The 27159-nt window shown below is 45.4% G+C and overlaps 2 protein-coding genes across 3 annotated transcripts in view; one reads left to right on the forward strand and one right to left on the reverse strand.

The window, feature by feature from the left end:
- Positions 1-27159, reverse strand: part of ZNF329 (zinc finger protein 329) — a 323877-nt gene that overhangs the window by 81067 nt on the left and 215651 nt on the right. The gene's annotated exons all lie outside the window — the stretch shown is intronic.
- Positions 1374-26015, forward strand: ZNF544 (zinc finger protein 544). 2 transcript variants are annotated; one of them, XM_066374605.1, is made up of 5 exons: positions 1374-1437; positions 6712-6803; positions 8724-8850; positions 9319-9405; positions 23904-26015. In XM_066374605.1, exons 1-5 carry the CDS (start codon positions 1404-1406, stop codon positions 25883-25885), a joined length of 2322 nt encoding a protein of 773 aa, XP_066230702.1. In that variant the 5' UTR covers positions 1374-1403; the 3' UTR covers positions 25886-26015. The 2 variants fall into 2 exon arrangements, with proteins under 2 accessions (XP_066230702.1, XP_066230703.1); XM_066374606.1 differs by lacking the exon at positions 23904-26015 and adding an exon at positions 10042-10218.

Consider the following 27159-nt stretch of genomic DNA (forward strand, 5'->3'; position numbering starts at 1 on the left):
AAGAGGGTCCAGAAGGGAGTGAGAGCCGTGACTTGCAGCTGTAGGGGGACAAATGGAGTGGATATGGATGTCCATGCAGTCTCATACCACCCAGGGCACTGAATCTGGCAGAGGCAGGCAGAGAGGGCAGCTGGTGGGTATGGAGCAGATTGTGCAGAGCACCCATGTGAGAGGCTGAGAGGTTGGCCTCACACAGAATAACAAAAAAGAGGTCAAGGGCAGTGGGGTCGTGGGCTGTTGAGCTCCTGGCTTTCTACTCCCCACTCATGATGCCTTAGGTGAATTTTTACTCAAGCTCTTTAATTTGTTTTAATTTTAGTTGACACAGTGTTAGATTCAGGTGATTAGACATTTACATACCTTGTGGTACCTTCAATAAGGCTGGTAGCCACTTGACACCATAAGCAGATATTACGACATTGCTGACTATTCCCTGTGCTGTACTTTACCTGCATGAGATGATTTGGTTTTTTTGTTTGTTTGTTTTTATTTATTTTTTACAGAGACAGAGTGAGTCAGAGAGAGGGATAGACACGGACAGAGAGACAGGAATGGAGAGATGAGAAGCATCAGTCATTAGTTTTTCATTGCACGTTGCAACACCCTAGTTCAGGGGTCTCAAACTCAACTCAGCATGAGGGCCGCAGAGCAAGATCACAGCCCTTTGGCAGGCCGCACTAGGTCTACAAAAGGCAACTGTTACGCAACACTTTTCTCACTGCAGTTGAAAACAAAAAAAAAATCAGTACAACAAGCACAATCGTACATGCAGTTTACTCAGTGTCACAAAACGACCAGAAACTAGTTCGCATCACAACTGCTGTTAACTAAGCTAATATCTAGCTAGGATGCTAGAGAAATGAAAAATACAAGTAGGCCCCTAGGCTTACTTAATTTTATCCAAAATATTTTGAATTTCGTGGATTAGTCTGCGGGCCGCACAAAATTAGTCACGCTGGGCCGCGAGTTTGAGACCCCTGTCCTAGTTGTTCATTGATTGCTTTCTCATATGTGCCTTGACCGCGGGCCTTCAGCAGACCGAGTAACCCCTTGCTGGAGCCAGCGACCTTGGGTTCAAGCTGGTGGGCTTTTCCTCAAACCAGATGAGCCCGCACTCAAGCCGGCGACCTCGGGATCCCGAACCCGGGTCCTCTGCATCTCAGTCCGATGCTCTATCCACTGCACCACCGCCTGGTCAGGCGAGATGATTTGTTTTTATAATGGGTAGTTTGTGCTCATTAATTCCATTGACTTTTTCTCCCATAACCCCCAGCCCATCTGACAATTAACAGTTTATTCTCTGAGTTTTTTTGGTTTCTTTTGTTTTTCTAGATTCCACTAAAAATGTAAGTGAAATCGTACAGTACTTGTTTTTCCCTGACTGGCTTATTTTGCTTTGCATAATGTTCTCCAGGTCCATCCATGCTGAAGCAAATGGTGAGATTTCATTCCTTTTTTCTGAGTTTTGTTTTAATTATTTTGAAACTCTAGGTTTTTATAAAAAATAATTATTAGAGGAGAGAGTGAAGGTGGGGGGAGGAGCAGGAAGCACCAGCTCTTAGTGGTTGTTTCTTGTATGTGCCTTGACCGGGCAAGTCCAGGGTAACCTCGGCATTCTAGGTCAACACTTTTTTTTATCTACTGCACCACAGAAGTCAGGTTTCATTCTTTTTTATGGCTGACACTTCGCTGTATAAATGTTCCACAACTTTTTTTTTTTTTTTTTTTTTGTATTTTTCTGAAGCTGGAAATGGGGAGAGACAGTCAGACAGACTCCCGCATGCGCCCGACTGGGATCCACCCGGCACGCCCACCAGGGGCGACGCTCTGTCTCGACCAGAGCCACTCCAGTGCCTGGGGCAGAGGCCAAGGAGCCATCCCCAGCGCCTGGGCCATCTTTGCTCCAATGGAGCCTCCGCTGCGGGAGGGGAAGAGAGAGACAGAGAGGAAGGAGGGGGGTGGAGAAGCAAATGGGCGCTTCTCCTGTGTGCCCTGGCTGGGAATCAAACCCTGGTCCCCCTCACGCCAGGCCTACGCTCTACCGCTGAGCCAACTGGCCAGGGCCAGTGTTCCATAACTTTTTAGTCATTTATCTACTGATGGACATTTGGGCTGTTTCCAAGTCTTTTTTTTTTTTTTTTTTGTATTTTTCTGAAGCCGGAAATGGGGAGGGACAGTCAGACAGATTCCTGCATGCACCGAACCAGGATCCACCCGGCACGCCCACCAGGGTTCTACGCTCTGCCCACCAGGGGGCGATGCTCTGCCCTTCCGGGGCATTGCTCTGCCTGGACCAGAGCCAGTCCAGCGCCTAGGGCAGAGGCCAAGGAGCCATCCCCAGCGCCCGGGCCATCTTTGCTCCAATGGAGCCTCGGCTGCAGGAGGGGAAGAGAGAGACAGAGAGGAAGGAGAGGGGGAGGGGTGGAGAAGCAGATGGGCGCTTCTCCTGTGTGCCCTGGCCAGGAATCGAACCCAGGACTTCTGCACGCCAGGCCGACGCTCTACCACTGAGCCAACCGGCCAAGGCCTGTTTCCAAGTCTTAACTATTGTAAATAATGCTGCAATGAACACAGGTATACATATATTCTTTTGAATTTCTTTTTGTGTTTCTTGAATAAATTCCCAAGTGTAATTGCTAGGTTCATTTTTAATTTTTCTGACAAACCTTCATCCTGCTTTTCACAGTCATTGCACCAATCTGCAATCCCACCAGCAGTGCACAATTATTCCCTTTTCTCCACATCCTCTGTAACACTTGTTTGTTGATTTATTGATGATAGCCATTCTGACTAATTGTGAGGTGATAACTCCTGGTGGTTTTCATCTGCATTCCCTGATGATTAGAGATACTGAACCTGTTATCATATGTCTACTGGCCATCTGCACATTTTCTTTGGAGAAATAAATGTCTATTCAGGTCCTCTGCTCATTTTATAGTTGGTTCTTTTTTTATTTTAAGATTTTATTTTTTGATTTTACAGAGATGGAAGTGGCAGGGGAGCAAGAGGAATAGTTGCTTTACTTTCGTTGTTCATTGCTTGCTTGTCATATGTGCCTTCACCTGGCAAGCTCAGAATATCCAACATGGGACCTCAGCATTCCAGGTCGGCACTCTATCCACTGTGCCACCACAGGCCAGGCTAATTGGCTTTTTTTATGTTGAGCTGTATGAGTTCTTTATATATATATTGCATACCCCTTATCAAGTACATATCACTTACAAACATTTCCTCCCATTCAAGTTGCCTTTTTGTTTTGTTGATGATTTTCTTTACAGCACAAAAGCTTTATAGTTTAAAGTGCTCCCAATGGGGTTTCTTGTTGGTTGGGTTTTTTTTGTTTTTGTTTTTGTTTTTGTATCCCTCCGAAGCTAGAAACATGGAGGCAGTCAGACAGACTCCAGCACGTGCCTGACCTGGATCCACCCGGCATGCCCACCATGGGGCGATGCTCTGCCCATCTTGGGGCCTCGCTCTGCCGCAATCAGAGCCATTCTAGTGCCTGAGGCAGAGGCCACACAGCCATCCTCAGCGCCCGGGAAAACTTTGCTCCAGTGGAGCCTTGGCTACGGGAGGGGAAGAGAGAGACAGAGAGGAAGGAGAGGGGAAGGTGTGGAGAAGCAGACAGGAGCCTCTCCTGTGTGCCCTGGCCGGGCATCGAACCTGGGACTCCCGCACACCAGGCTGACGCTCCACCACTGAGCCAACCGGCCAGGGCCTTGTTGGTTGGTTTTGTTTTTTCTTCTGTTGCCTTTGACTTAGGATGCATACCTGAAAATGAGTGGTAAGACCAGTGTCAAAAAGTTTATTGCTTCCCAGCCTGTGGTAATGCAGTGCATAGAGCATCGACTTGGAACACTGAGGTTACCAGTTAGAAATCAAGTAATACAAGAGCAAGTAGTGCCTGACCAGGCAATGGTGCAGTGGATAGAGTGTCAGACTTGGGACACAGAGGACCCAGGTTCAAAACCCCGAGGTTGTTGAAGTGAGCAAGGGGTCACTGGCTCTGCTGGAGCCTCCCGGTCAAGGCACATATGAGAAAGCAGTCAATGAACAACTAAGAAGGTACAACGAAGACTTGATGCTTCTCATCTCTCTCCCTTCCAGTCTGTCTTGCTATCTGTCCCTGTCTTTGCCTCTCTCTCTGTTTCTGTCAGAAAGAAAGAAAGAGAGAGAGGGAGGGAGGGAGGAAAGTAGTGAACAACAGTGAAGTAATTATGAATTCATACTTCTCACTCACCTCTCCTCTCTGTAAAATAGATACATAAAATCTTTTTTTTTTTAAACTTGATTGCTGCCTGACCAGGCAGTGGCACAGTGGATAGAGCGTCAGACTGGGATGCTGAGGACCCAGGTTCGAGACCCCAAGTTCGCCAGCTTGAGCACAGGCTCATCTGGTTTGAGTAAAAAGCTCACCAGCTTGGACCCAAGGCCTCTGGCTCGAGCAAGGGGTTACTCGGTCTGCTGTAGCTCCACAGTCAAGGCACATATGAGAAAACAATCAATAAACAAAGTGCCACAATGAAAAACTGATGATTGATGCTTCTCATCTCTCTCTGTTTCTGTCTGTCTGTCCCTGTCTATCCCTCTCTCTGACTTTCTCTGTCTCTGTAAAAAAAAAAAAAAAAAGTTGATTGCCTATATTTTCTTCGAAAAGTTTTCAGGTCTTGCCTGACCAGGTGGTGGCGCAGTGGATAGAGCGTTGGACTGGGATGCGGAAGACCCAAGTTCGAGACCCGGAGGTCGCCAGCTTGAGCGTGAGCTCATCTGGTTTGAGCAAAGCGCACCAGCTTGGACCCAAGGTCGCTGGCTCAAGCAAGGGGTTACTCAGTCTGCTGAAGGCCCGCGGTCAAGGCACGTATGAGAAAGCAATCAAAGGTGTTGCAATGCGCAATGAAAAGCTAATGATCGATGCTTCTCATCTCTCCGTTCCTGTGTGTCTGTCTCTGTCTATCCCTCATTCTGACTCCCTCTCTGTCTCTGTAAAAAAAAAAAAAAAAAAAAAAGGTTTCAGGTCTTTAAGTTTGTAATCCATTTTGAGTTTATTTTTGTAAATGGACTTCAAAAATTGTCTAGTTCTTTATTTTTGGCATGTATATTTCCAGTTTTTCCCAGCACCATGTATTGGAGAGCTTGTATTTACCCCATTCTGTATTCTTGTCTCATGTGTCGTAGTTTGATCATATAACTAAGGTTTTATTTCTGGGCTCTCTCTTCTGTTACTCTACCCCAGGCAGTGGGGCCATATTCTGACACCTTCAGAATGTCCTGCCTGACCAGGCAGTGTTGCAGTGGATAGAGCGTCGGACTGGGATGGGGAAGACCGAGGTTCGAGACCCTGAGGTCACCAGCTTGAGCGCAGGCTCATCTAGTTTGAGCAAAAGCTCATCAGCTTGGACACAAGGTTGCTGGCTCGAGCAAGGTGTTACTTGGTCTACTGAAGGCCCACGATCAAGGCACATATGAGAAAGCAATCAATGAACAACTAAGGTGTCGCAACAAAAAACTGATGATTGATACTTCTTATCTCTCTCTGTTCCTGTCTGTCTGTCCCTATCTATCCCTCTCTCTGACTCTCTCTGTCTCTGTTAAAAAAACAAACCAGAATGTCCTAAGGAAGGGTGTACACATGACAACAGCCACCACCCTCTTTCAGAGAACCCTTTGCTATCCGCCTGGGAGTTCTCATCCTCCTGGTCACCATTACCAACATATTTTTCGAAACTGGCTGAAGTTTCATCGTGATATATTTAAGTTGGATGGGCTTTTTGAAACCAGGTAATGTTTTACTGTTTGAGAATTGTACAGAGTGTGTGTGTCAGACAGACGGACAGATAGGGACAGACAGACTGGAAGGGAGAGAGATGAGAAGCATCAATTCTTCATTGTGGTTCCTTAGTTATTCATTGATTGCTTTCTTACATGTGCCTTGACAGGAGAGGGGGGGCTACAGCAGACAAAGTGACCCCTTGCTTGAGCCAGCAACTTTGGGCTTCAAGCTGATGAGCCTTGCTCAAACCAAATGAGCCCACACTCAATCCAGTGACCTTGGGGTTTCAAACCTGGGTCCTCCACGTCCCATTCTGATGCTCTATTTACTGTGCTACCACCTGGTCAGGTGGTTTTTTGGTTTTGTTTTTGCTAACTAGTTGATGTTTTATTGGAATTTTTTTGTCTTTATTTTTTTCTATTTTTTTATTTTTATTGAATCCAGAGAGAGGAAGAGGGATAAGGGGGAGACAGAAGCATCAATCTGTTAATCTGTTTCTGTATATACCCTGGCCAAGGACCGAACCAGCCACCTCTGCATTGCGGGACAATGTTCCAACCAAGCAAGCCATCCAACCAGGGCTTTTGGGAATATTTTAAAATTATACAGTTGTTTCTGACACCCTGCCTTCCCTTCCTCTATTCATTCTCCTGAAATGCTGTGGAAAATGGGCTGCCCTATTTGAGTATTGAGGGAGCCCAGGCCCAGGTTGAGCAGGCTAAGCCCAGCTGACAACAGGAAAGCCATGTAGGTCACCTCGGCTGACCTCAAAGCCTTGGACAAGAAGGCTGGGTGGTCAGAGCCCTGCCTCCCTGCTCCTCACACCCCAGGGGAATGTCCCTCCATTGGTGCATTCCTCTCCTTTGATTTGGTTTGTGGTGCGCTCAGGCATGCCAGGTCCTGGGGAGCTGCTGAATCCCTAACTGTCCTTCCACCCACAGCCCTGCCTCCTGAGGACGGCTGCCCCCTTCACAGCAGGTCCTTCAGGTCTGAGGAGGAAATGGAGGCGCGTCCTCAGCCAGTCCCGTCCCGGGTGAGTCAGTTGTCTTCACTCTTTTTTGCCTCTCTATCTCGTCAGCTGTAAGATGGATCCAGGAATAGCACTCAGCCTTGTACCTTTGGGTGTGACCCACAGGCTCTTTTCAGATAAAGCACCTTCTCTGTCTGGATGAGCCAGGGGCTCTGAGGGGCTACTACACCTGTTCCCCTGGGCTGGATCTCTCCCCCTTATGTCCTATAAGACTACCTAAAGTGAAGTGCTGTCTTCATGGTCCCATCAGGGCAAACTCCTGCCTGAGACGTTCAGGGTCTCGTCCAGGTGTCCAGCTACTGAGCAAGTTGTGCAGCTGAGATGCCAAACTGGCCCCTAGCTGGCCAACTTTCCTTGAAGGTACCAGCTTTACCAGTGTTTTCTGTAAAGGATCAGATAGAGGAAACTGTCTTAGGCTCTGTAGGCCATATATGGTCTCTTTCCCATAATGTTTTTTTAACTTGACCTTTTAAAACAAAAAAAAAATGTAAAATTGGCCTTGGCCAGTGGCTCAGTGGATATAGCGTCCGCCTGGCATATGAACACGTCAGGTTCAATGCCCAGTCAGGGCACACAGGAGGAGTGACCATCTGCTTCTCCCTTGCCCTTCTCTCCCTCTTCCCCTCCCGCACCCAGTGGCTCGATTGAGTGTGGCCCCGGTATTGAGGATAGCGCCCTCTGAGTGCAAGAGCCTCAGGCACTTAAAATAGCTTGGTGCTTGAGCATCGGCCCATGATGGGGTTGCCAGCTGGATCCCGGACAGGGCGCATGTGGGAGTCTGCCTCACCATCTCTCCTCCTCTCACCTAAAAAATTTTTTTTAGATAAAATCCATTTTTTCATAAATTTTGTTTTGATTTTAGAGAGAGAGAGAGAGACAGAAACATCTATCTGTTTCTCTGTGTGCCCTGACCAGGGATTGAACCAGCAACTTTTATGTATTGGAATGATGCTCTTAGCTATTCTGCCAGGGCCATGAAATCCATTCTTAGTTGTACTGGTCTGCTTGGGCTGCTGTAACAAAATACCACTGACTGTGTCACTTAAACAATGTTATTTTCTGAGAGTTCTAGAGCCTAAAACTCTGCAGTTGTGGTGCCACCAGGACTGGTTTCTAGTGAGGACTCTCTTCCTGACTTGCAGATTGAGCCTTCTCTGTTTCCTCACATAGTGGAGAAAGAAGCCTCTGGTATCTCCTTATATTATAAGGATACCAATCCCACTGCATTAGGGCCCTGCCCTTATGATCCCTGTAAACATTATTTACTTTTGTAATGGCCCTGTCCCCAAATGCAGGAACATGGGGAGGCACAGAGCTTCAACACATGAATTCAAGGGGAAAACAATGTATCTCATGCAGCATTTGCCTTCTAAAAACATACCACAGCCTTGATTTGGCTCCCCCTGGGCTGTCTTTTGCTCATGTCTGAACTTTTTTTTTTAACTGATTGATTTCAGAGAGACAGAGATAGGAAGAGAGAGAGAGAAGGAATTCTTTATTGTTCCACCGAGCTGTGCATTCAGTAGTCACTTCCAGTATTTGCCCTGACCAAGCATTGAACCTACAACTTGGTATCTCAGGTGATGCTCTAACATGCTGAGCTAACTGGCCAGGGCCTCCTTATCCCTGATCTAGAACATCCTCTTGGACAGGCTTCAAATCTGTGGTAGTATAGAGAAGCAGGGGGTGGGTCTCTGCATGTGCAGGTTGCCGTTGTGTCTCAGGACAGAAAATCAGAAACACTTATGTGACCAGTGATATACAAGGTGCTCAGGAGTGAAAATGCCGTTGGATTGGGTCAGTGATTGATCAGAGCACTGCCCAAAGGCGGGAACCCCACAGTGCTTGGGACATCACCTCCAGCCTCTGCTGTTTCCCTCACCGGGGAGGCAGGGACCCATGGTAACGCAAGCCATGTTGCAGGTGTCTGTGAGCTTGAAGGATGTGGTGGTGAGCTTCACACGTGAGGAATGGGATCAGCTAGACTCACTTCAGAGGACGCTGTACCGTGACGTGACTCTGGAGACCTGCAGCCACCTTGTCTCCCTTGGTAAGGTGGGCGCTGCCCATTGCATGGGCCCTCTGCCTCTGGGAATCCAAGCGTGGACTCTTCCCGAGAGTGTATTTGTGCTGGACTGAAGCGTTCCTAACATGGGTCCCCTTAAGACGCAGATCCCTGGTGTGGCCAATCTGTCCGCCTCCACTGTAGGTTTGTGATTTATTTTCCTGTGGTGGCACTAAGGGGGCCCTCCTAGTCTATCCCTGGCGTGGCCAATCTGTCCACCTCCACTGTAGGTTTGTGATTTATTTTCCTGTGGTGGCACTAAGGGGGCCCTCCTAGTCTATCCCTGGTGTGGCCAATCTGTCCACCTCCACTGTAGGTTTGTGATTTATTTTCCTGTGGTGGCACTAAGGGGGCCCTCCTAGTCTATCCCTGTCTGACCCCAGGGCCCAAGGACATCTTTCTCTACACCTGCAAGCAGAGCACCAAATCCTTTGTTTTTCCCCTGTTGACTAGGGCTGCTGCTCCCCAATCTGGATGTGATGTCCCGCCTGGAGCAAGGTGAAGACCCATGGAGTTCAGAGTGGGCTCCTCCTCCCCGAGGTGAGAGGCTTTGGTTAATGTGGGCAGAGAGCTTCCTCAGGTGTTCCCTGCCACCTTGTGTCCAGCATGGCAGCCACATCCTCATCCTAGGACCCACCTAAAGGAGAGGACTGGCCCGTCATCTGCACAGTTCTCAGGCATGGGTTCACTTCTTTTCCCATCTTCCCTTTGGTCTTTCTTTCTTTTTTTTTTCCCCTGAAGTGAGAAGGAGGGAGGAAGAGAGACTCCTGCGTGCGCCCAACCTGGATCCACCCGGCATGCCCACCAGGGGGCGATGCTCTGCCCATCTGGGGCGTCGCTCTGTTGCAACCAGAGTCATTCTAGCGCCTGAGGTGGAGGTCATGGTGCTTCCTCAGCACCCAGGCCAAGTTTGCTCCAGTGGAGCCTTGACTGCAGGAAGGGAAGAGAGAGACAGAGAGAAAGGAGAGGGGGACGGGGGCGGGGGAGCAGATGGGTTCTTCTCCTGTGTGCCATGGCCAAGAATTGAACCCGGGACTTCCACGTGCCACCCAATGGTCTACCGCTGAGCCAGCAGGCCAGGGCTCCCTTTGATCTTTACCACTGACCCACCTTATCTTATTCCCATGTCCGCCTGACCCCTCTTTTCCACAAGCGCTTCATCTTAATTTCACCTAGGAAGCGGCTCCTCAGGCTGCCCCTGCAGGCCTGGTCTTGGCCCCACAGCTGGGTGTCCACTCCTCCTCTGTGCTAGACGTTCCCATGAATTCTACATGGTTCCACAGTGTGAATCCTAAGAAGTGTCAGCCACCTGTTTCTTCCAGAACAATTCCTGCTGTCACCGTCCTCGGACCTGCCTTTCTATATTCTCTCATCCCATAAACACACCTCCTTATATATCCCAGTGTGTCAGCTTAAATTGAATTTTTTTAAACAGCTGTATAAAGATCACTATACTCACTTAATATCCAGAGACTTTTAGTGTATTCACATTACAGAATTAATTTTATTTATTTAAAGAAAAATTTTTATTAATTTATTTTAGAGGAGAGAGAGAGAGAGAGAAGGGGGAAGGAGCAGGAAGCATCATCTCCCATATGTGCTTTGACCAGACAAGGTTTTGAACCGACAACCTCAGCATTCTAGGTCAACCCTTTATCCATACACTGTGCCACCACAGATCAGGTGCATAAATTTTTTTTTTCTTTTCTAAGTGAGAGGAGGGGATACGGATAGACTCCCACATGTGCCTTGACTGGAATCCAACTGGGATCCACCCAAGAACCCCCATCTTTGGCTTATGCTCTGCCCAATTGGGGCCATGCTCGCAAGGGAGCTACTATATTTTTAGTACCTGAAGTGGAGGCTGCACAGAGCCATCTTCAGTGCCTGGGGCCAATGTGCTCGAACCAATCGAGACATGGCTGCAAGAGAAGAAGAAAGAGAGAGGTTAAGGGGGGAGAGCGAGGGTTGGAGAAGCACATGGTCGCTTCTCCTGTGTTCCCTGACTGGGAATTGAACCTGGGACATCCACAAGCCAGGCTGACACTCTACCGCTGAGCTAACCGGCGTGGGCCATAGAATTTATTTATTTATTTATTTTTAAGATTTTATTTATTATAGAGAGGGGAAAGAAAGGGAGGAGGAGCAGGAAGCATCAACTCCCATATGTGCCTTGACCAGGCACACCCAGGGTTTTGAACCAGCAACCTCAGCATTTCCAGGTTGACTCTTTATCCACTGCGCCACCATAGGTCAGGCCGTATAGAAAGTTTTTAAAGTTTGATTTTTCAATTAGTTGACATTCAATACTATTAGTTTCATGTGTGAAACATAGTAAAGAGACATTTATTTATACAGTTTCAAAGTGATCACTCCAATAATTCTGGTACCCATTTGACACCATACATAGTTATTACAGTATTATTGATTTTACTCCTTCTGCTTTACTTTATGTCACTGTGAATATTTTTATAAGTGGCAATTTGTACTTCTAATCCCTTTGGCAATTTCCATTGTAGACTTTTTTTTTGAGAGAGAGAGAGAGAGGTAGGGAGAGAGAGACAAGCACATTGAGCTATTCTTTATGTGCCTTGACTGGGGCATTGAACTGGCAACCTCTGTGCTCTCTGCACAATACTCCAACCAACCAAGCTATCCGGCTAGGGCTTAATTTTTTTTAATTTTTAATATTTTGTTTATTGATTTTTGATAGAGGAGAGAGATAAAGGGTAGGGGGAGGAGTGGGAAGCATCAATTCATAGTAGTTGTTTCTTGTATATGCCTTAAGGGGGAAGCCCTGGTTTTTGAACCAGCAACCTCAGCATTCCAGGTCAACGCTCTATGCACTGCGCCTCCACAGGTCAGGCAGGGCATAATTTTTATTGACTTTAAAAAAAATTTTTTTTATAGAAAGACACAGAGAGAAGGGGAGAAAGAAGGAAAGCATTTGTTGTTCCAGTCAGTTGTGCATATTCTGGTTACTTCCCATGTGTGCCCCAACTGGGGATCGAATCCACAACCTTGTTGTTTGGGACAATGCTCTTAGCTAACCAGCCAGGGCCTGTATACCATTTTGAAAGCAGTTTTATGCTTTCAAAGTTGCACAGAAAGTACAGGGTTCTCATTTACCTCTTACCCCCAACATAATCTCCCCCAATAATATTTTGCATTCTGTTGTCCATTTTGTACAATTGATGAGCCTGTATTGAGTGTTACATTATTAACAGTGATCAGTAGTTTACATTGAGTTCACCCTTGGTGTTGTGCATTCTACATGTTGAATGATAATATGTTATCCACTATTATATTGTTGCACAGAGTAGTATACTGCCCTAAAAATCCTCTGTGCTCTGTCTGTTCCTACCTCCTTCCACCCTAACTCCTGGAAACCACTGATTAGTTTCCTGTCTCTGTAGTTTGCATTTTCTAGAACAGGGGCAGTCAACCTTTTTATACCTACCATGCACTTTTGTATCTCTCTTAGTAGTAAAATTTTCTAACCACCCATTGGTTTCACAGTAATGGTGATTTATAAAGTAGGGAAGTAACTTTATAAAATTTATAAAGCAGAGTTACAGCAAGTTAAAGCATATAATAATAATTGCTTACCAAGTACTTTATGTTGGATTTTCGCTAAGTTTGACAGAGTAAGTCTTTATAAAACAATTTACTATAGTTAAATCTATCTTTTTACTTATACTTTGCGTACACAGAAATTACATTAGTTGATTGAATTATTAGTGAGATCCCTGAGGCTGATGCGGGGAAACTAAATATTGAATATCCAGTTCAATTTTGGTGAGGAACAAACAAAGGTCCCCCCTTTCGGAAATATTCAGGCAGTTTCTTTCTTTCGTCATAATATGATTAACAGCACTAAATCCTGATTCCACAAGATATGAGTTAGGGAAAGGTATCAATAAACTGAATACCATTTTCCACATATTTGGATACAAGACCGGCATTTTTTTATTTTGCCATAGGTTATCATATCTACCACTGTCGAATTTATGTTTACTTTCTTCATCATCTAATTTCTAACAGTTCTTCTTGGCAAATTGTATCAGCCTCTTCAATATTTCCAGTAAAAGGATTTTTCATCCAGTCATAATACCTTCAATTTCAAAATATTTTCAAATTGTTTTTCCATGTCCAATTTAAGTTCGTTGAGGTGGCTATTGAATCTGTCAGTATCCTCTGGAGTTACATCATCTTTTTTTTTTTTCGTATTTTTCCGAAGCTGGAAATGGGGAGGCAGTCAGACAGACTCCCGCATGTGCCCACCAGGATCCACCTGGCACGCCCACCAGGCGGCAATGCTCTGTTGCAACCAGAGCCACTCTATAGCGCCTGAGGCAGAGGCCATGGAGCCATCCCCAGCGCCTGGGCCATCTTTGCTCCAATGGAGCCTTGGCTGCAGGAGGGGAAGAGAGAGAGAGAGAGGAAGGAGAGGGGGAGGAGTGGAGAAGCAGATGGGCGCTTCTCCTGTGTGCCCTGGCCGGGAATCGAACCCGGGACTTCCACACGCCAGGCCGATGCTCTACCACTGAGCGAACCGGCCAGGGCCACATCATCTTTTATAGATAATAATTGAGGAAACTGATGAAATTCTCTCTTCAATAGCTTATGACAAAGTAGTTCAAGTTTGTCAATAAATAATAGCACAATACTTTGGCAACCTATAAGAATTTTATTAGGTCCTTGAAGCTGCAAATTGACATCGTTAAATCTCTTGAAAATATCTGCCAAGTAAAAGGCATCACTCTTTACTGTTTTAAACTGTTGACACAGATTGGTCTCATTATTACTTTCAAAGAATTGTATGACACTATCATATAATGCTAAAAATCTAGCCAAAGATGTACCCTTTGACAGACACTGAACTTCTGAGTGCAAAAGTAACTTAATAAAAGCTTCATTATTGTCCTAGCAAAGCTGCCAAAATATTCTATCATTCTTTGCATTGGTTTGATCTTGTTTACTGCTCAAATTATTATAATTAATGATAAATGGAGACTTGTACTTAGATGTTTTCCTACAAGATGTTGTCTGTGCACCACACAATGAATACATAAAACATTTGGCACTTCCTGCTTCAAATAAGCAACAAATCCATGATAGTGACCTACCATTGATGGTGCTCCATCAGTAGCACATGCAACAATATTATTCAAAGGAATATTATTTTTTTGTAAAGTATGTTCTCATAGTATTAAATATAGATAATCCTTTTGTATCTGTGATGAGATTTATTGCAAGTAGCATTTCTTCTCGCAATGTATTGTTTTCATCAAAATAGCGTACATATGCCATAAATAAAGCATCATTATCTGCAATGGTAGATTCATCCAATTGCATGGAAAATGAAGAGTTTTGGAGAATACTTATAAGATTGTTTTCAACGTTAACTGCCATTTCATCAATCTGTCACTGTACTGTGCTATCGCTTAGGGGCAACTATTTTTAAAATTTGAGGTATAGCCTGACCAGGCGGTGGCGCAGTGGATAAAGCATCAGACTGGGATGTGGAGGACCCAGGTTCGAGACCCGGAAGTCGCCAGCTTGAGCGCAGGCTCATCTGGTTTGAGCAAAGCTCACCAGCTTGGACCCAACGTTGCTGGCTTGAGCAAGAGGTTACTCGGTGTGCTGAAGGCCCATGGTCAAGGCACATATTAGAAAGCAATCAATGAACAACTAAGGTGTCACAACAAAAAACTGATGATTGGCCCTGGCCGGTTGGCTCAGCGGTAGAGCGTCGGCCTGGCATGCGGGGGACCCGGGTTCGATTCCCGGCCAGGGCACATAGGAGAGGCGTCCATTTGCTTCTCCACCCCCCCCCTCCCTCTCTGTCTCTCTCTTCCCCTCCCGCAGCCAAGGCTCCGTTGGAGCAGTGATGGCCCGGGCGCTGGGGATGGCTCCTTGGCCTCTGCCCCAGGCGCTGGAGTGGCTCTCATCGCGGCAGAGTGACGCCCCAGAGGGGCAGAGCATCGCCCCCTGGTGGGAGTGCCGGGTGGATCCCGGCCGGGCGCATGCGGGAGTCTGTCTGACTGTCTCTCCCCGTTTCCAGCTTCAGAAAAAACAAAAACAAAAAAAACTGATGATTGATGCTTCTCATCTCTCTTCGTTCCTGTCTGTCCCTATCTATCCTTCTCTCTCTCTCTCTCTCTGTCTCTGTAAAAAAAATTTGAAGTATATCCTGATGCATTACTGTTGAGATAAATTATTTTTTTTTAATATTTATTTTTTTTTTTGTGGCAGAGACAGAGTCAGAGAGAGGGACAGACAGGAAGAGAGAGAGATGAGAAACATTAATTCTTCACTGCAGCTCCTTAGTTGTTCATTGATTGCCTTCTCATATGTGCCTTGACCGGGGAGTTGCAGCAGACCGAGTGACCCCTTGCTTGAGCCAGTGACCTTGGGCTCTAAGTGGTGAGCTTTGCTCAAACCAGATGAGATTGTGCTCAACCTGGCGACCTTTGGGTCTCGAACCTGAGTCCTCTGCATCCCAGTCCAACACTCTATCCACTGTGCCACCACGTGGTCAGACTGAGATAAATTCTTTTATAGATGGTATTTTTATAGTTTCTCCAATATAGCTTTTACCACTTTTTGCAATTTTTTGTGAAATGTGGTAAGTGGCAATTAATCCATCTTTATTGTATGTTGGGTTTTTTTTATTTTTTTTTAAAGGTTTTTTTTTTTAATATAAGCTTTTTTCTTTTTTAGATTTTATCTATTCATTTTAGAGAGAAGAGAGGTGAATGAAAGAGAAAAAGAGAGGGAGAGAAGGGGGAAGGAGCAGGAAGCATCAACTTCCATATGTGCCTTGCCCAGGCAAGCCCAGGGCTTCGAACCTGGGTCCTCAGCATTCCAGATTGTTGCTTTATCCACTGTGCCACCACAGGTCACATATGTTGGTTTTTAAATGATGCAACGATAGTTGAAGGATTTTGAAATTTTTTATGTATTTTCTGAAAATATTCAATGGGTTCGTCCTTGTCATTTGGATGCTTTGTAGAAAGATGTTCTCGCAATCGACTTGGCTTCATTGCCTCGTTGGATAATGTTTTATGGCACAATAAACACATTGGATGTTGTTTATTTGCAACAGATTCTATGAAACCCATCTTCAGATACTCTGGCCAATAGCTGCGTGCGTATTTTTTCTTTTGAAATATGGGCTCATGATATTTCACAATATTTTGTTTGAAGCTATAAGCACATGCGTGCTCTCAGAAATCTAACTACGTACTGACTTTAGTTTCGATTACATAACGATTTAGCTTCACTTACGTAACATGAATAAAACTTATGCGCCTGAAGTCTGTTGCGTGGTTGCGACGTTACAAGTGTCGTGGTTGAGCGAGAGTTTGTTGAGATGAGACTAAGTTAGTGAGTATCCGTGGTTGTGCGTTTTATAAAATTTTATGTAGCACGTATTAGCCAATGGCATCACTTCTTTGTGATCAGGGCGAAGTAGCGAGACATCGGCTAATATTAGCAGTCCAAGGGGGTTTCCTAGAATGTCACCCTATTACCCTAAAATTCAGGAATCCAGATGAAAATACAAGTTAATTGGTGTCTCCATTGTCTGGCAGTTTCTGTCATAGAAAGAAGCTTCGAACCATGGAGTTCTTTGTCTATGGGATAATAAAACGACGAACTGCTAGTTTTTGGGCAACAATAGCAGTTATAAACTGCCCGCTAGATCGAGCGGCGGGTGTGGACCCGGGGTCAGGTACCTGGCCGATCGCAGATGCGGGTTGGTTACTGGCCGCTCGCAGATGTGGGCCAGGTGGTCAGAAAGAGGTCGGGTGTGGTCCCAATATAAATGCCCTGTAACAGAGTCTGACTGCTGTCCTGTCTTGACTGGTCAACAGTTAGTATGTAATAGTGGCATGAAAGCTGGAACGCCCACTAGTGGGTGGTAGGGACCAGGTTGACTACCACTGTGCTAGAATTTCCTGTATTTGAAATAGTGCAGTTTGTGTACAGAGAGACAGAGAGAGGGACAGATAGGCACAGACAGATAGGAAGGGAGAGAGATGAGAAGCATCAATTCTTTGTTGCAGCACCTTAGTTGTTCATTGATTGCTTTCTCATATGTGCCTTGACACGGGGCTACCGCAGAGTGAGTGACCCCTTGCTCAAGCCAGTGACCTTGGGCTCAAGCTGGTAAGCTTTACTTAAACCAGATGAGCCTGTGCTCAAGCTGGCGACTTCGGGGTTTCGAACCTAGGTCCTCAGCGTCCCAGTCCAGCATTCTATCCACTGCGCCACCGCCTGGTCAGGCTCTGTACTTTTCTAATGGGCTGTTTACACTTAGCATCATGTGTGTCCTTTCCTTCGCCTGGAGGATTTAAATTTAAATTTATCTCTTGGGTTTTTTTGTTTCTTTTTACTCTGTACATCTTGCCTGCAGCCTGTCACTTCTTCTTCTGAAGTCTCACCTGCTATGATTAGCGTTGATCTTCAAATGACATGCTCAATTTGATTCACCAGCCCTGTCTTCCTCTGTCTATCATAGATGTTACTCTTTGGCTGACCAACAGTTTCTCTTCCGCTTTTCATGATCTTTACAAAGACACTGCTATAGAAGGTTTAATCTCTTTTGCTCGGTTTCCAATAACCAGACACAACTTAAACCCATTTTATCCATCTAGAGATTTTTTTTCTCCTTATCACCAAATACCCATTCACTCACCTTTATTGGGTTATTGTTTCATTTGTAAAAGGTATTGGCCCTGAATGAGGTGGCGCTGTGGTTAAAACGTCGACCTGGAACACTCAGGTCGCCTATTCAAAACCCCAGGCTTGCTTGGTCAAGGCATAAATTAGAAGCAACTACTCTGAGTTGATGCTTCCTGTTCCTTTCCCGTTCTTTTTGTTATCTTTCTCATCTCTCTCCTCTCTAAAATTAATAAATCTAAATTAAAAAAAGAAAAAAAAGAAAAAGTTCTTCCCCACGCTGGGTAGCTCAGTATCATCCTGATATTTCAAGGTTGTGGGTTCAATCCCCAGTCAGGGCACATGACAACTCAACCAATGAATGTGTGAATAAGTAGAACAACAAATCGATATCCCCCGCCCCATTCTTTTCTCTCTAAAATCAAATAAAATTATTATTTTTATTTTTTTATTTTTTGTATTTTTCCAAAGCTGGAAACGGGGAGGCAGTCAGACAGACTCCGCATGCGCCCAACTAGGATCCACCCGGCATACCCACCAGGGGGCGATGCTCTGCTCATCTTGGGGCGTTGCTCTGCCGCAATCAGAGCCGGTCTAGCGCCTGAGGCAGAGGCCACAGAGCCATCCTCAGCGCCCAGGCAAACTTTGCTCCAGTGGAGCCTTGGCTGCAGGAGGGGAAGAGAGAGACAGAGAGGAAGGAGAGGGGGAGGGGTGGAGAAGCAGATGGGCGCTTCTCCTGTGTGCCTTGGCTGGGAATCAAACCCAGGACTCCTGTATGCCAGGCCGACGCTCTACCACTAAGCCAACCGGCCAGGGGCATTTATTATTTTTTTACAGGGACAGAGAGAGTCAGAGAGAGGGATAGACAGGGACAGACAGACAGGAACGGGGAGAGATGAGAAGCATCAATCATCAGTTTTTCCTTGCAACACCTTAGTTATTCATTCATTGATTGCTTTCCCATATGTGCCTTGACCACGGGCCTTCTGCAGACCGAGCAACCCCTTGCTCGAGCCAGCGACCTTGGGTCCAAGCTGGTGAGCTTTTGTTCAAACCAGATGAGCCTGCGCTCAAGCTGGCGACCTTGGGGTCTCAAACCTGGGTCCTCTGCATCCCAGTCTGACACCCCATTCACTGCGCCACAGCCTGGTCAGGCGACAAAAAAAAATTTTAAAGAATTTTTTTTGTCACCTGACCAGGCTGTGGCGCAGTGGATAGAGCATTGGATTGGGACGCAGAGGACCCAGGTTTGAAACCCTGAGGGTGCTAGTTTGAGCATGGACTCATCCAGTTTGAATGTGGGCTCACCACCTTGAGCGTGGGGTTGTAGACATGACCCCATGGTTGCTAGTGTTAGCCCAAAGGTCGCTGGCTTGGGCAAGGGATCACTTGCTCTGCTGTAGCCCCCTGGTCAAGGCACATATGAGAAAGCAATCAATGAATAACTAAGGAGCCACAACAAAGAACTAATGCTTCTCATCTCTCTCTGTTCCTCTCTGTCCCTATCTTTGTTTCTCTGTCTCTGTCACAAAATTAAAAAAGAATTGTTTTTGTCCTCATCATTGGGGATTCATAAGCAACATTCCAGACATACACAGAGATTCTTAGGAAGGAGAATAATGTTGATCTTGGGGGTTGTTGGGTGTAGATAAGGACCTTGCCCAAAAACGGAAAGAGGCTCTTTGTGTGACGTGAGGGAAGTATCCTCTTGGAAGTCAAGGGGTGGCCAGAGAGTGTAGTTGCAGACGTCCCCAAACTATGGCCCGCGGGCCACAATGCGGTCCCCTGAGGCCATTTATCCAGCCCCCACTGCACTTCTGGAAGGGGCACCTCTTTCATTGGTGGTCAGTGAGAGGACCACTGTATTTGGCAGCCCTCCAATGGTCTGAGGGATAGTGAACTGGCCCCCTGTATAAAAAGTTTGGAGACCCCTGGTAGTGAATACTTTAAGTGGAAGGTTCCTGTCTCCTTAGCACAGGCATGAAAAGCAAAGGATGGGGACTTGAGCAGAGGCTGTGAGAGTATTAGGTACAGGTGGCTACACAACTGAAATGGGCAGAGTGTCTAGGAAAAGGGTAATTTTTGAAGATCCTGGTGAGGGTCCTACACTGGCAGCTTCTAGCCCAACATCTTCAACAGAATGAAAATTGCACTTAGATAATACAAAGTGTGGTGATACAAGCAATACTGTGTGCTGGCCATGCATCCGTGTGCCGCACAGACTATGAGACTCACTTATTGACTCTTTTATGCCTGAAAGTAAACTGGGTAACTTAAGCAGTCTTTTCATCCTTTTTTTAAGCGAGAGAGATAGACAGGAAGGGATAGAGATGAGAAGCATCAACTCATAGTTGCAGCACCTTACTTATTATTTGATTGCTTTCTCATACGTTCCTTGACTAGGGGGCTCCAGCCAAGACAATGACCCCTAGCTCAAACCAGCGACCTTTGGGCTCAAGCCACCAACCAGGGGTCTTGTCTATGAGCTCACACACACTTAAGCCAGATGAGCCTACGCTCAAGCCAGCAAACTCAGGGTTTTGAACCTGGATCCTCAGCATCCCAGGCCAATGATATATCTACTGCGCTACTGCCTTGTCCGGCAAGTTAAGCATCCTTATTCCTTCTGCCTTCCTACCGGGGAAGGTGAGCTTTAGAAATCACCAATCAGGGAATTCTGGTTGCAGTTTGGACTGGACAACCACACGGCTTCAGCAGCCACAGTGCTTTTCTGGGCAGGCTCTTGCATGGGTTCTGGAATGGTTAAAGAGGTGTTTTTCTCCATAGGCAGTTAGAAGGAGTGGTCCATTATATATATTAAGTCATTTCTTTCTTTAAAGATTTTATTTGTTGATTTTACAGAAAGGGTCAAGTAAATGAGAAGTATCAACACGAACTTGCTTCTCTTTAGTTTTTCACTGGTTGTCGTATGGGCCTTGACTGGGCAAACCTGGGGTTTCAAACAAGCAACTTCAGCACCCCAGGTTGACACATTATCCACTGTGCCACCAACCACACACCAGGCTATTTATTTTTTAGAGAGAGATAAACATTGATTTGTTGTTCTGCTTATTTATGCGTTCACTGCTTGAAACTTGTATGTACCCTGACTAGGGATCAAACCCGCAACCTTGGTGCATTGGGATGACGCTCTAACTACCCAGCCAAGGCTGAATATTAAGTCATTCCTGGTGTTTGGATCCTATTTAAGATTCAGAATTAGCCTGGCCTGTGGTGGCACAGTGTAATAAAGCGTTCAAAACCCAGGGCTTGCCTAGTCAAGGCACATGTGGAAGTTGATGCTTCCTACTCCTCCCCCCCTCTTCTCTCTCTCTCTAAAAATGAATAAATAAAAATCTATAAAAATATATATTTAAAAAAAAAAAGATTTCAGAATCAGAAACTGCCTGACCTGTGGTGGCGCAGTGGATAAGGTGTTGACGTGGAACGCTGAGGTCCCCAGTTCGAAGCCCTGGGCTTGCTCGGTCAAGTCAGATACGAGAAGCAACTATGAGTTGTTGCTTCCCACTCCTCATCTCTGCCTTTCTCTTTCTCTCTCTCTACCCCCTTCTCTAAAATTAATCAATAAAATATTTTTTAACAAAAGAAAGAAAATAGACTGAAGATTCTAGTTTGAGGAACAAATTAAGATCTTGTATTAGTTTTCTGTGGCTGCTATAACAAATTGCCAGTGGCTGGCTTAAAGTAACACCAACTTATTCTCCCAGAGTTCTGGAAGCCAGAACACTGAAATATCACTAATGCTGGGTTGAACTAAAGGTGTCATCAGAGGCAGTGTTCTCTCAGGAGGCTTCAGGAGGAAATTTGTTCCTTGTCTCTTCCAGCTTCTGGTGGCTGTGATAGTCCTTGGCTTTTGCCATATCAATCACTTCAGTCTTTTAGGTCCAGCATCTGCAAGTCTCTTTACTTCGTGTTCATGTTACCTTGTCTCTGTATTCACTCGTCCTCTGATTTCATCTTATAAGGATACTTGTGACATTGAGGGCCCACCCAAACCCATAACACATCTGCAAAGATCCGTTTTCTTTACTTTTTTTCTTTTTTTTTTTGTATTTTTCTGAAGCTGGAAATGGGGAGAGACAGTCAGACAGACTCCCGCATGCGCCCGGCCGGGATCCACCCGGCACACCCACCAGGGGCGATGCTCTGCCCCTCCGGGGCGTGGCTCTGCTGAGACCAGAGCCACTCCAGCGCCTGAGGCAGAGGCCAAGGAGCCATCCCCAGCGCCTGGGCCATCCTTGCTCCAATGGAGCCTCGGCTGCGGGAGGGGAAGAGAGAGACAGAGAGGAAGGAGGGGGGGTGGAGAAGCAAATGGGCGCCTCTCCTATGTGCCCTGGCCAGGAATCGAACCCGGGTCCCCCCGCACACCAGGCCAACGCTCCACCGCTGAGCCAACCGGCCAGGACCTTTCCTTTTTTTTTTTTTTTAAGTTTTTTTTTTAATTATTTATTTATTTATTCATTTTTAGAGGGGAGAGAGAGAAACAGAGAGAGAGAAGGGGGGGAGGAGCTGGAAACATCAACTCCCATATGTGCCTTGACCAGGCAAGCCCAGGGTTTTGAACCGGTGACCTCAGCATTTCCAGGTCGATGCTTTATCCACTGCGCCACCACAGGTCAGGCTACTTTTTTTTTTTTTTTTTTTTAAGATTTTTATTTATATTGTATAACTTGATCAGGCAGTGGCACAATGGATAGAGCATCAGCCTGGGATGCTGAGGCTCGAAACCCTGAGGTCACCAGCTTGAGCGTGGAATTATAGACATGACCCGTGGTCACTGGCTTGAGCAAGGGGTCACTCTCTCTGCTCTAGCCCCCAGTCAAGGCACTTATGAGAAAGCAATCAGTGAACAACTAAGGTGCCGCAATGAAGAATTGATGCTTCTCATCTCTCTCCCTTCCTGTCTATCCCTGTCTGTCCCTTTCTCCTCTCTCTCTTTCTAAAAAAATAATAATAATTTTATTTATTGATTTTTTTTTTTCTTTTAAAGAGATGGGGGAGATAGTGAAAGAATAGGTGGAGGAATGGGAATCATCAACTCCTAGTAGTTACTTCTCATATGTGTCTTGACCAGGCAAGCTCAGGGTTTTGAACTGGCAACCTCAGCATTCCAGGCTGACGCTTTGTCCTTTGTCCACTGCACTACCACAGATCAGGCAGCCCTTTTTATTTTATTTTTTATTTTATTATTTTTTTAAATTTAATTTTATTATTTTTATTTATTTATTTTTGAGAGGAGAGAGAGAGAGGGGCAGAGCATCGCCCCCTGGTGGGCAGAGCATCGCCCCTGGTGGGTGTGCCAGGTGGATCCCGGTCGGGCGCATGCGGGAGTCTGTCTGACTGTCTCTGCCCGTTTCCAGCTTCAGAAAAATACAAAAAAAAACCCCAGTGACGTAGCGTTCCAGGTCGACGCTTTATACACTGTGCCACCACAGGTCAGGTTCTTTTGTGCTTATTGAGGGCTGTATATCTTCAGACTCAATTCTTTCAGTGGATTTCTCTTTTATTTATTTTATTTATTTATTTTTTCCTTTTTTTACAGACACAGAGAGTCAGAGAGAGGGATAGACAGGGACAGACAGACAGGAACGAAGAGAGATGAGAAGCATCAATCATTAGTTTTTTGTTGCGACACCTTAGTTGTTCATTGATTGCTTTCTCATATGTGCCTTGACTGTGGTCCTTCAGCAGACCAAGTAACCCTTTGCTCAAGCCAGCAACCTGGTGAGCTTTGCTCAAACCAGATGAGCCCCACACTCAAGCTGGCAACCTCGGAGTCTCGAACCTGGGTCCTCCGCATCCCAGTCCGATGCTCTATCCACTGTGCCACCGCTTAGTCAGGCGGATTTCTCCTTTAATATTTACACTGTCATCCTGGGCTGGTAGCCCAGAGGGTTAGAGTATTGTTTTTGACGTGGCAAGGTTGCTGGTTCGATCCTTGGTTGGGGCACATACAGGCATCAAGCAATGAATGCATAAATAAGTGGAACAAGAAACGAATTGATGTTTCTCTCTGTCTCTTTCCCTCTCACACAATCCCCTTCTTCTCTAGCAAAAAAAAAAAAATCTTTCCACTCATACTCCTCTGCTCCCTCTTTGAGGGCCAGTTTTCTTGGAATCTTTCTTCATTACCTTTGCTTGTTTTTTGTACACTCTCAGTGATTTCCTACTTGCTGATCCATCCCACTCTTTTACATCCTGCATGAAATTACAGTCCATGGATTTGAAACAAATCCAGAGACACCTCTCATATTTCTTTTCCTTCTTTCCCCCCTCCCTTCACCCCCCAAGGCTTCTGCAGTAATTCAGGCATTTTGGATCTCTTTCAGACTGGAAGGTTATGCTGGAAAAGGAAAAGTCAGCTTCTGAAGGGGTGGAAGAAGCTGTGGAAGAACCATCCTTCCATATGGCTGTGGAAGAACCATCCTTCCAGGTAGAAACGACATACTGTGTAGGGGAGGAAGCCCCCTGGTCTGTGTCAGTAGGAGAAGTGCAGGACCAGCCAGAGGAGCACCAGGAGGAACCTTGGAATCACATGGTCCTTACCTCAAAGGAGAGACTTCTTGCTCAAGAGGAACCTTGTGAGCATGACCTTGAGGGAAGTTATCTGAGTGTAGTAGGCCTTTTACCTCCAGCATTACCCGCCAAAACACATTTCCCCAAGCTCAGCGCACAGACTAAAAAGTTGAAAGAGACTTCAGTTTCCGTTAATCATCAGAAAGGCCGGGCTAATCTGAAGCCCTGTGAGGATCTTGAAAGTGCTAGCGCCTTTCCTCAGAGCACTCGCTTGAATAAACCTGCAGATGTTGAATTGGGATATCAAAAGCCTGATAAATATACTGTCAGAAGTGACTCTTTGCACTATGGTACTTCTGTTTGTTTCCATAATAGAACGTGTTCAGCAGAGAACAGCAACGATTGTAAGAACCATGGAAATGTCATTAATCATAGTACATCTATGAATGAAAACAAACCGGTGCATTTTGGAGAAAGTCAGTATGATGAGGGTGATGCATGCTTTGTACAAACTGAAATAATTGTTGGTGGTCCTGGATGTGACAACAACAGTGATGCCTTCTGCATGGCCTCATTTTTTACTGACTGTGACATTCAGAGCAGAAAGAAGCCACCTCCATGTAACCTATGTAGAAAAGGTGTCCACTCTTGCTCTAAGCTTGGGAACCAGAAAACAGACCATGGAGAGAAGCCATATAAATGCAATCATTGTGGAAAAGCCATCACTGGGAGCTGTCAACTTTCACATCAAACAGTTCACACCGGTGAGAATTCCTATGAATGTAATGACTGTGGGGAATCTTTTCAGCAGCAATCACAAGTTGTGCTGCATCCGCAGAGCCATCCTGAAGAGAAACCTTATGAATGCAATCATTGTGGAAAAACTTTCAAATGGAAATACCTCCTCAGTGTGCACCAGAGAACACACACAGGGGAGAAGCCTTATCAGTGTAACGTGTGTGTTAAATCCTTCAGTGGTCGGTCAGCTCTTCGAAAACATGAGAGAACACACACGGATGAGAAACCCGATGAATGTAATCATTGCGAACAGTTCTTGAACCAACAGAGTCAGCTTTCTGGACATCAGAGAATTCATACTGTAGGGAAACCTTATGTGTGTGCTCATTGTGGACAGTCCTTCAGCCGGAACTCTGACTTGGTTGCACATAAAAAGATGCACGCTGGGGAGGAGCCCTGTGAATGTAAGCACTGCGGGACATCTTTTCTGCAGCAGTCACAGCTTCTGGTGCATCAGCGGACTCATACTGGAGAGAAGAAACTTTATGAATGCAGTCATTGTGGAAAAGGTTTCAAATGGAAATCTCACTTCATTCTCCATCAGAGAAGACACACCGGCGAAAAGCCCTATGAATGTTTTGACTGTGGGAAAGGTTTCAGTGACGGGTCATCTCTCAGAAAACATGAGAGAACACATACCGGCGAGAAACCCTACCACTGCGACCACTGCGGGAAATCTTTTCGGCAGCAGTCACAGCTGGTTGTGCACCAGCGAACCCATACTGGAGAGAAACCTTATGAATGCAATGATTGTGGAAAAGCTTTTAGCCAGCGATCGATCCTTACTGTTCATCAGAGGACACATACTGGAGAAAAGCCCTACAAGTGTAAAATTTGTGTTAAAGCCTTCAGCCAGAGATATCTCCTCATCGTGCATCAGAGAACACACACTGGAGAGAAGCCCTTCCAGTGTAACATGTGTGTTAAAGCCTTCAGTGGTCAGTTAGCTCTTAGAAAACATGAGAGAACACACACAGGTGAAAAACCATATGAATGAATGTGATCATTGTGAAAAGGCCTTGATCAGACAGTGTCACCTTACCAGGCATCAGAAACATCACACTGGAGAGAAACTGTCTTTGTGTGCTTACTATGGAGAGTCCTTTAGCCATAACTCTTATCTTTGTTGCACATAAAAAGATTCGCACTGGAGAGAAATCCTGTGAATGTAACCACTGTGGGAAGACTTTTAAAGAGTGATCACATCTTGAGCATCTGTGAATTCATACTGGAGAACGGAAATCATACGAATGCAGTCATTGTGGAAAAGGTTTAAAAGGGAGAGGTATTATGCACCAAAGAGCACACACACTGGTGGAAAAGCCTTATAAATGTAATCATTGCAAAAGTCCTTTGCTGGCAGACTTGCCTTACTAGGCATCGAGGACTTCATACTAAAGAGAAACCCTGTAAATGTAACAAAGGTGGGAAGGCTGTCATTTATAACAAACCCCTTACTCAATATGCAAAAACTCTGGGAGGGAAACCCTGTAAATAATTAAGATGGAAAAGTTCACTTCGAGAACTTTTTTCCTAGACATCAGGTGACCAAATGTGTAAGAATTGGCTTGGAGTGTATATTTAAACTGCAGAATACCAAGCTTATCCTTATTACTAAATTAGCTTTCTATCAGGAAAACTCAGGAGCCTGTCATTTCCAAAGCCAACTCAAGTTATTTGTATCTGCACTAAAATTTCTTTGGTTCTGCATTTAGGTGAGAAGGTATGAGCATGACCACTGATAGAAAACTTTCGGTCAAAGCTCTTAGCAGGAAATAGAGAATTCAGACTGGGCCTGTCTACCAGATTATCATTTTTATTGCAAACAACCACCCAAACTTAATCAGATGTTATCCCTATAATACATTTCTAGAAATGATGGGGGACTGAAAGATATAATTAGGTTATTCAGGGGAACCAACCATTTGAAATGGAGATTCAGTCAAGAAATCATGACATGGTCATGTAAAATGAGTTGATTTTCACACATGTAATCAGTTCAAATGACATGGAGGTGTTCACCTGGAACTTGTGTACTCTTACTGATCAGTGTCAACCCAGTAAATTTAATTTCTAAATTTAAAAAATCATTGCAAATGAAAAATAAATCTAGGATACTCTTAAAAAGTTAGAACAAGAATAGACTATGAAATTAAGAGTAAGATTTGCTTTTAAAAAATGAGAGAAAAGAAAACTTATACAGAGCTGAAAGAAAGGCTTAAGATGATGCCAACTACTGTCCAGGATTAGTAAAATCTATGCAGCGTGAGA

Source organism: Saccopteryx leptura, chromosome 3 (assembly GCF_036850995.1).
Source record: "Saccopteryx leptura isolate mSacLep1 chromosome 3, mSacLep1_pri_phased_curated, whole genome shotgun sequence".
NCBI lineage: Eukaryota > Metazoa > Chordata > Mammalia > Chiroptera > Emballonuridae > Saccopteryx > Saccopteryx leptura.

What these genes read in the sequence shown, in the direction of transcription:
- ZNF544 (XM_066374605.1), top strand. Translation starts at nt 1,404, where the DNA reads ATGTTCTCCAGGTCCATCCATGCTGAAGCAAATG. An exon ending in CATCCATGCTGAAGCAAATG is followed by an intron (nt 1,438 to 6,711) that starts GTGAGATTTCAT and finishes TTCCACCCACAG; the next exon opens with CCCTGCCTCCTGAGGACGGC. An exon ending in CTCAGCCAGTCCCGTCCCGG is followed by an intron (nt 6,804 to 8,723) that starts GTGAGTCAGTTG and finishes GCCATGTTGCAG; the next exon opens with GTGTCTGTGAGCTTGAAGGA.